General features: G+C 37.8%; 1 protein-coding gene across 1 annotated transcript in view; it reads left to right on the forward strand.

The window, feature by feature from the left end:
* The window catches only part of Zbtb10 (zinc finger and BTB domain containing 10), a 34767-nt gene extending 27126 nt beyond the window's left edge, over window positions 1–7641 (forward strand). The window contains exons 3-6 of the mRNA NM_177660.3: window positions 562–660; window positions 2264–2440; window positions 2599–2771; window positions 3042–7641. Coding sequence (NP_808328.2) covers window positions 562–660; window positions 2264–2440; window positions 2599–2771; window positions 3042–3341 — 749 coding nt within the window. The 3' untranslated portion in view covers window positions 3342–7641. The remainder of the gene's footprint in view (window positions 1–561; window positions 661–2263; window positions 2441–2598; window positions 2772–3041) is intronic.
* The last annotated feature ends 987 nt before the right edge of the window (window positions 7642–8628 follow it).

The raw sequence follows: 8628 nt of genomic DNA on the forward strand, positions 1-8628 counted from the left end.
ATGCACTCTGGAAAGACATTGATACACAAAGCAAGTAAATGTTCACTGTTTTAGGTATTTTTGTCTGTCACATAAGCTAAGGGTGGTTACAGCATGCTTACTTACCTAGGCTGTTTAGTTCAGAGTTCTGGGTTTGGTTCACAGCATCACACAACATTGCAAATAAAAGCGTTTAATTAAAGGTATTTTTCACATAATAGCACAGTTTTCACAATTATTACCAAGTCAGAAATACCATGGCAAGTGAGATAGCTTGTAAAAGGGTCTGCTCCACAGGCCTGGCATTCCAAGTCCTGGAACCCACACTGGAAGGACAGACTGGACTCTGCAAGCTCATACACTTACATATGTGGGATGCATACAGTATTACATAGTTATCGGGCATTGTGTTTAGACAACGAGAAAACCAAAGACAAGTAAAGTATTTTATGGTGGCTTCACCTGGAGTTTACACGCTCTGTGTGTGGTGTTGAAAGGCTTCTGAACCAGGAAGAAAGGACTGTTCTTGGGTGGCTGGCTCTGGTGCAGTTTGTAAATGAACTCATTGTGTGTCATTTTCAGATTTGGATGGTGCACTACTCTCAGGGCCTGATGGTGATAGGACCATGAACACAAATTTATTGGCTGAAGCCTGCAGTGGTCAAGATGCTGGGGATGCTGGTAGGTACAGTAAGATCTTTGTCAAGAATGTATCTGAGAGGTTCTGAAGACTGTAGTGTGCTCGTGAGCCTACTTGGCTAGTCGTGTGTAAATGCTTCCAATTGGAGAGCATTCTTAGGTTAGTTATGGCTGTGATGACTTTAGGAACTCGGTAAATGTAAACTGTTAAGTTTGGTTTGGTTTTGGGGGTGGTGTCTGACACATGGCCTCACATACATGCACACGTGCACAGTCATAAAAAAAATTTAAAAACTCATAAAAATAAATTTAAGAAAACAAGATGGAGTCTCTCAGAGTTTGCAGTGTTTACTGATAGAAGCAAGAAGCAGCAACTAAAGGTTGTCATCTCTCATCTAAAAAGTTAAAATGCTCCAAAATCAGAAGTTTTTGAGCAGCAACATAATATTCTTTAAAAAAACAAAATCCTAGATTTGTGAGCTTTCGAGATTCCAGAATTTTAGAATTAGAGATATCCTACCTGCATTACTATATGAATACGTTTTGTGCATGCCTATATTGGAAAGGAATGCTGCAGGCGAGTCAGAGTTAAAAGTGCCTTGCAATGGGAGCATAGTTACTACCATGGAAAAACTAAACAGAGGTCCTTATTGTTGGAATGCAGCAGCCCAAAGGGGCAGTTGGAGAGAACGCTTTCATCAGGTTGTCTTGGCTTGGCTATAGAAAGTGCAGACTCACTGTGCGTTACATGGGTAACCCTGTTCCTTGCAGCCTGTCAGGCTTTGTATTAGCCTGGTTTTGTTTTGTACCAGTTTTTTGAAACAGGGTCTTACTCTTCCTTGTCTGACTTTGTTTCAACCTCCCAGTTTGGGGTTTTTATTGTTTTAAAAAAAGAATCTGTGGGAGGTGTGGTGGTACAGGTTGGTGGTGAGGCAGGGGTCCCAAGTTAAAGGTCATTCTCTGCTACCATGGCAAGTTCAAGGCCAGCCTGGGCTGCATAAGGCCATGTCTCAAATTGGAAAAAAAATGAAATGGCTGTGGCTGAATGCAAACTGGGAAATTATTTGGTGGCCACTAAAAAAGAAGCCGTACACTAGAATTGATGGTTGATTGGATCAAGTGGCAAAAACTAAAGATAAATGTATATATCTATAGATGTCTGTGTATATATCTATATATCCTTATACAGGAAAAATCTTTGACCCAATAAATTATATATAAATTTTAAATAGGATTAAATTAAGAAAGAGGTAATTCCTGACTGTGTTCTGGTTTTAGTTACTGTAGACTAGGCCTTTGTTGCTGTTTTCTGTGGCTTTTCTTTTTTCCATTAAGCTCAGACTGTTGGAGGTTCAGGTGTTTATATCCTTTGAGTGTGGGAATTGAATCCAGGAGCTCGGGTTTTTGTTCGGGTTTTGGGGGGAAGACAGATGGGAAGGAGTTGGGTAGTTTTGAGATTGGGCTTCCTTGTGACACATAGCTGACTCTGAATTCAGTCTTCCAAGTATGAGCCAGCACATGCAGCTTGATTTAGTTTATGTTAAGATAACTTATCATTGTTCTTATAATTGTATTTTATTTTCTCTGGCTCTAATTAAGAGTTTTTCCCAACCATTACTTCAAAATCACTTTTCAATTGTACTAGGAGCATCACATGATTTCAAGTATGGTTTGATGCCTGGCACTTCAAGTGATTTCAAGTATGGGTTGCTACCAAGTACTTCAAATGACTTCAAATTCGGATTGCTACCGGGTGCTTCAAATGATTTCAAGTATGGATTATTGCCAGAATCTTGGCCCACACAAGAAACGTGGGAAAATGGCAAGTATTGGTCAACTAAACAACTACAAAATTCTAAAATTCCATGATTAAGTGCTTCTGAGCTGTGTTAATAATTGTTATTCCTATATGGTTAAATATAGTATTGATAGGTGCTTTCTCTTTAATAATATATTAACCAGTACATTTTTCCCTTTAAGGTGACTCATCTCTAATCATGAACAAGTTGAAATGCCCTCATTGTAGCTATGTAGCCAAATACAGGCGAACACTAAAAAGGCACTTGCTCATTCATTCTGGAGTAAGATCATTTAAGTGTGAAATTTGTGGAAAGATGTTTACTAGAAGAGAACACGTAAAAAGACATTCCCTGGTAAGTGCCTTGAAACGCTGTTGATCATGGAGGTGTGTGGTTTTATGCCAGGGATATGTCTGCAGATCGTGGAGGTGCCTGGCATATACTTGGCAAATTTAAGGAAGTATGCTAAGCTGCTTTAAACAGAATTATTTTTGAAGTGATATTGTACTTCATTTAGAAATAGTAACTATCCTTTCATTACTAATTGTATGGCTTAATTTGAATGGCTCAAATGCTTTCTTTATCTGTACTACTGTTATATTGAGTTCTTCCTCTTTCAATTAGGTACATAAAAAGGATAAAAAATACAAATGCATGGTGTGTAAGAAGATCTTCATGTTAGCAGCCAGTGTTGGAATAAAACATGGTTCTCGACGCTACGGAGTATGCATGGACTGTGTAGATAAGTCACAGCCAGGAGGACAAGAAGTTGTAAATCAGGGACAAGATACAGAGTTCCCTCGGGATGAAGAGTACGAGGAAAACGAAGGTGGCGAGCCCGATGAGGAGCTGGCTGAAGACGGACAAGATGAAAACGATGCACCTCGATGGGATGAGTCAGGAGGCGTTTATGTCTCTGGATGATTAGCTGACCTACTATGTTCCTCAAGAATGCTGCATTGGACATACTATGAATCGACAATTCGGATTGTTGAACTTGAAGGCTTGCAAAATATGGTACATGCTGGATGGTAGTTTTGTTGCTGTGAAAAACTGTAGGGTTAAAGCCTTATAGCAAAAAAGAATTTTTTTATATTTGCACAGGACTATACAGCAAACAACCATGTGGTTGGATACATGGAGTCCTCACATATTTCAGTCAGTTGTCAAAGTAAACTATTTTTTATTTATAGGATATACAGTTAACTATTTGGGTTGTATGAAAATATAGTCCTTGTCCTTTACAGAGCTTGCTTACATTCATGTGCCATTTAACATGAATGAGGAAATCCATTTATGGAAGTACAATGACAGTGACCCAATCGCTCTGCCAATCAAACCACTCAGGCTAGTTTGTACTAGTAGAGTTTTGTTTCTATTTTTATTTTATTAATTTTATTTTTTTTAATACAGATTTTCAGTGAGGGGCTTTTTCAACCCCATTGGTTCTATTTTCTTGTATTTTTTTTTTCATTTTATTTGCTTCATAACTTAAACCAAGTCTCCTCTAGTCTTAGATATTATTTCTTAATTTCGTGCTGATAGGCATGCTTATAAGAACTGGAGAGGTAATTTATTGGAATGAACTGACTGGCTCCCCGCCCTCCCTTCCCTTTTTGACATGAATTTTACTACTTCACAGATGAAGAATGATGTTACAAAGTTACCATGGTGACGCTGACAAATACCACTAAACTGATTATGACTTAGAAGTAACTTTCTCCTGCTGCTCTGATCTGATAGATGGTTGCTCTATGATGTGTTCTGACATGGGGTCTGGTTTTTGGGGATCTGTTACTTTGGCACTATTCTTGTTTGCCTCTTAGTGTACTATACCTCAGCCTTATTTGAAATACAGAAGTCTAATTGAAGAATAGTCCTAGGAAAATACATAAAATGATTTGTTTTATAATTCATCCCCCATGTCCAGTTTGGTTAGCTTGTTATGCAATATAAGTGAAGTATCAGGTTTTTTTTCTCCTGTGCCCATTTTTATCATTAAAATGAACACAAAATGTGCATTCTCTTTTTGTTTCATACTTACCGGGATGTTGAGTGTTTTTAAATTGTAGCTGATAATATATTTTTCCATTCCTTAAAGTCACCACACCTTGATGAAATCTTTATAGTCTCCATGATTCAGCAATCTACAAAAAATACTACAAGTAAAATGTTGAGCCTTTATTGTTCCATTATCTAAATTCCTCAGGAGTCAGAGTTCTTCACACAGTTGAGACTTAGTTTATGTAGCCAGGTGACGGACGACTGAGCGGACAGCAGCACGCTCAGCAGCTTGTGACAGGCTAACGTGCCGTGTGTCAGGAGCAGAGCATATATATAAAAAACAGAGACACCATATTTTCAACTTTCTTTTAAATACAAATTGAGTATATTTTCCTATTTTATATCAAGTAGCTAAATTATGACAGTTGTGTGGAGAAACCACAGAGCTGCTTTGACAGATACAATCTTTTTGGTGCTCCATCTGTTCAAAGTTGAAAAGTTGATTTTCTTTTTGAAAGAGACAAACTTCATCATTGCCTCTGATTTCAGTAGAATAATGGTTTGATATTGGACAGTGACTTCCTGCATGGATAAATCAGAGATGAAGTAGTCATGTTACATGTTGAGACCCACCTATTGCCCTCTGACTCGTATGGCAGTCTCTGCATCCCTTGGGGATGGCAGAAGAGTTTCATTCTGGTTTCTGTTTGAAATGAAGAGAACCCCTTATTCTCTGTGTTTGAAACAAATGAGTGAAGTGTAATTCTAGAAAAGTCCAAAGTAGACTAAGTTGGGCAGAGATATTATGATGAAAAAGTATTTTAAACGTAAGATGTTGTGCTTTGTGAATATGTAAGTATAACATAAAGATTTCTTCCATCCCACCTATCCCCTTCCTTTAAAATAAACCATAGTTTACAATTGGTAGATCTGTCTATATATAAATATATATTAAAGAGCAAATATATATATTTAAAAAAAGATCACCTAAATCTGCTTTATTAGACAGTAGTTCACTGTTGCGTAGAAACTGGACGTGGCTTTACATTCTTAATGTGCTTTATTTTCCTCAAGATAGGACCTTATCTTGAAACAGAATTTCCTTTATTACTTAAATCATTTATGTATATCTGGTAAATTATGACCAAATTTTTGTTAGATTGCACACAGTAAATTGAAATACACATTTGGTACACTACGGAATTGTTGTGCTTTTGTTTGGTTTCAGTTGGAAACAGGTTCGATGGAGATGACTTTATTACTGTTAATTTAAATAGTCTATAATTGTCCGTTGCCTTTTATGTCGTGTTGTGACAGATTTGGCTATATTTTTAGTCATCTGAAATATACTTTAAAAAGTTTGTTTTTAGGTAATCCAAAGGAAAAATGTTTATACTCTTGAATATATATTTGCCTCAGCCTATATTAAAGTTTCTTTGAAGTAAACACTTTACCAGAAACAGAATTGACAGATTTTTCTACTTGCTGACTGCCTAAGTTATTTTGTTTCATGGTCTTGAGAATTGCCTTTTCTCTAGACCTTTTTTTAAAAGTAGTTTTAGTACTAAGGTATACTACTGGACGCTCCTATTTTTTTAAGTATATTCCTTTTCTGACAGTACAACTTCAGGAAGTTGATAAATCTCTAAGAAGTTTTGATTGGTCTCAGAAAGGTAATGGATTGAATACTCAGAATTTTGTCTGAAAGTCTGGCAGAGTTGTACATTTGGTGAAGTTTTTCATGTAATTTATATTTTAAATAAAATATTTTTAGAGTTTTTAATTTTAATGAAGGGGAAGAACATACACTTTCATATTCCACAGTGGTAATGATACTATGTCATAGGTTCAGATCATGTGTTATTCTCCCAGACAGTTTCTTCCATATGGTCTCTCATTTGTCAAGGTTCTTGACTCAATTTTTTTACTAGACAAGTTGCTAAATTTTAGCACCCTACAAGAGCTCTGTGTGTGTGTGTGTGTGTGTGTGTGTGTGTGTGTGTGTGTGTAGTGCTGGAAGAGGAAACTGGACAATAGCTAGTAGCTGAATTTGGGGGCAAATGCTATTTGGCTTAAGTAGAGCCATCCTAATAAAGAGTGAGTTAATTCATTGCAGAAAAACTCAAGCACAGTAAGTACACAGTGCATATTAGTTGTTTAATAACAAATGTGAACCAAGAGAAGAAGTAAAAGCTGGTAGGAAGGGATAAATCAGGGAAGTGAGGGGCCGGGACTTGCAAAGGGCCCCAAGGATGAGGAGTGGGTGTGGGAGGCCTGACAGGAAGGAAGCTCTGGGAAACATGGAGTAAGAGATGTAGTTCTTTGGTTTATGACTCAAACTTTCTGGTATGCCCACACTTTTGTGTTGTCTGCCTTACTTTAACCTATAAGGTAGGTGCTATTCTATTTTACAAATAAGGAAAGGCTCAGAGAGATTCAGACACTTGCCTAAATGACCGCAGCTTTCTGTGGAGCGGGGATTAGTCAGGTCTGGTTCGAAGCCCTGATTTCCTCCCTGTGAGATGCTCTGTTAGGAGTCCTGTTCTCTTTGGAAGTTGCTTTTGTCACTTTTGACTCAAGCACACCTCACTGCCATCCTCTGTGAGTGGCTGGGATAGTTTCACTTAATTTTAAAAGGATGGTTTTACAATATGAAGAAGTAGATAGAAGCCCCAGCTTGTGTGCCGTTCACACCCGGATCCTTAAGCTTAACTATGGTACCCAATCTACACAGTTAGAACTAACAGGTGTTTTCTTAGTTTAGGATTTAAAGTAGGATTATTTATTTTGTTTCTTCCCTATCTGCTGTATCCCAGTCTTCAAGTGAAGTTGAACTAGGTAGTTTAAAACATGTTAGGGATAAGCACACTTTGAAAGATGTTTTCTTGCCCTGAATTTGAGGGCACTGGGCAGTAAATTTGGAATACACTAGCTATTGAGAACAAAATTTGGGGGTTAAGAAAGGGATGATTGAGGCCATTATGATCTGGGAGAAGCAGCATCCTAAACACTGTAAACAACTCTTCTGCCTGCTGTTTGTAAAAGCTCTCTGGCAAGATCTTTTACAAAGACCAATTTTCTTTTTTAAATGTAATTTACCTACCTAATATTTAAATGTCCTGAGACATGTATGTAAACTTCCAAAACCTGTTTGTCTGTGTATTTAGAAAATACACAAGAATCTTTATCAAACATAAAATATAAACTTGTGAGCACTAAACTGCTTCTGGCTTTGTGAATTTTATTGACCCTTAATTGTGATTTATTTGCAGGGGTGCTAGTTTAGACTCACTGGGTAAGGGAACCACCGTTGGAAGGTTAGACACTGAGATAGATGCCTTTGTACTTGGAGTTTACGAGTTTGGATTACAGAGTCTGAGGAGGGTTGCTAATGGTTCCTTGGTATGGAAGTAAGAAATAAAGCTACCTCTTTGCAAGAATTCTTATTCATTATACTTTTAGAATTTTTACAGGATTTAAGAAACACTGAAAAGTTCCCTCTAATCACTTCTAATCGTTTCTCTTGGAAATGGGATCGAGACTCAAAGGTGAAGCACTACCTCATATATACTGTTTATTAGACAGAACATCAACTTGTAAACAAGTAAATATATAAGATTACAAATTTCAAGCCTTTGAAAATTTACTTAGAGAGTTGCCTCTTTGCTGGGCAGACCTCACCTCAGACTCAAGGTCATGTGTCCCACCCAGCCTCTGAATTCCAGGACTAACTAATGCCGTCTACTGCAACCAACCTTTTGAGTTACTAATGAAACAGAGGTTGGTGATGGCGTTGGGGTTACAGAGGCACGGTGCATGTGTTGGGTATGGAATTAAGATGTGTTCGGTGTGGTTTCAAGAGGGAATGATTAGGAGCACTTAAGATTAAAAAGCAGATCCCAGCACTCGGGAGGCAGAGGCAGGCGGATTTCTGAGTTCGAGGCCAGCCTGGTCTACAAAGTGAGTTCCAGGACAGCCAGGGCTATACAGAGAAACCCTGTCTCTCGAAAAACCAAAAAAAAAAGATTAAAAAGCAGTTTTGAAGTTTTCAAAGATGAGATGGGGCAGAGCAGTTCCACCACTGAGGGTTCTAGATGTGAAAAAGATTGACAGCCACCCTGGCTAAAGCAGTATTAGCCAAATAGGTTTGTTTCACAGTGAGTCTTAATACTTCTAGAGAGTTAGAACCATGATAGTTGCCAACTTT

The sequence above is a fragment of the Mus musculus genome, chromosome 3 (assembly GCF_000001635.26).
Source record: "Mus musculus strain C57BL/6J chromosome 3, GRCm38.p6 C57BL/6J".
NCBI lineage: Eukaryota > Metazoa > Chordata > Mammalia > Rodentia > Muridae > Mus > Mus musculus.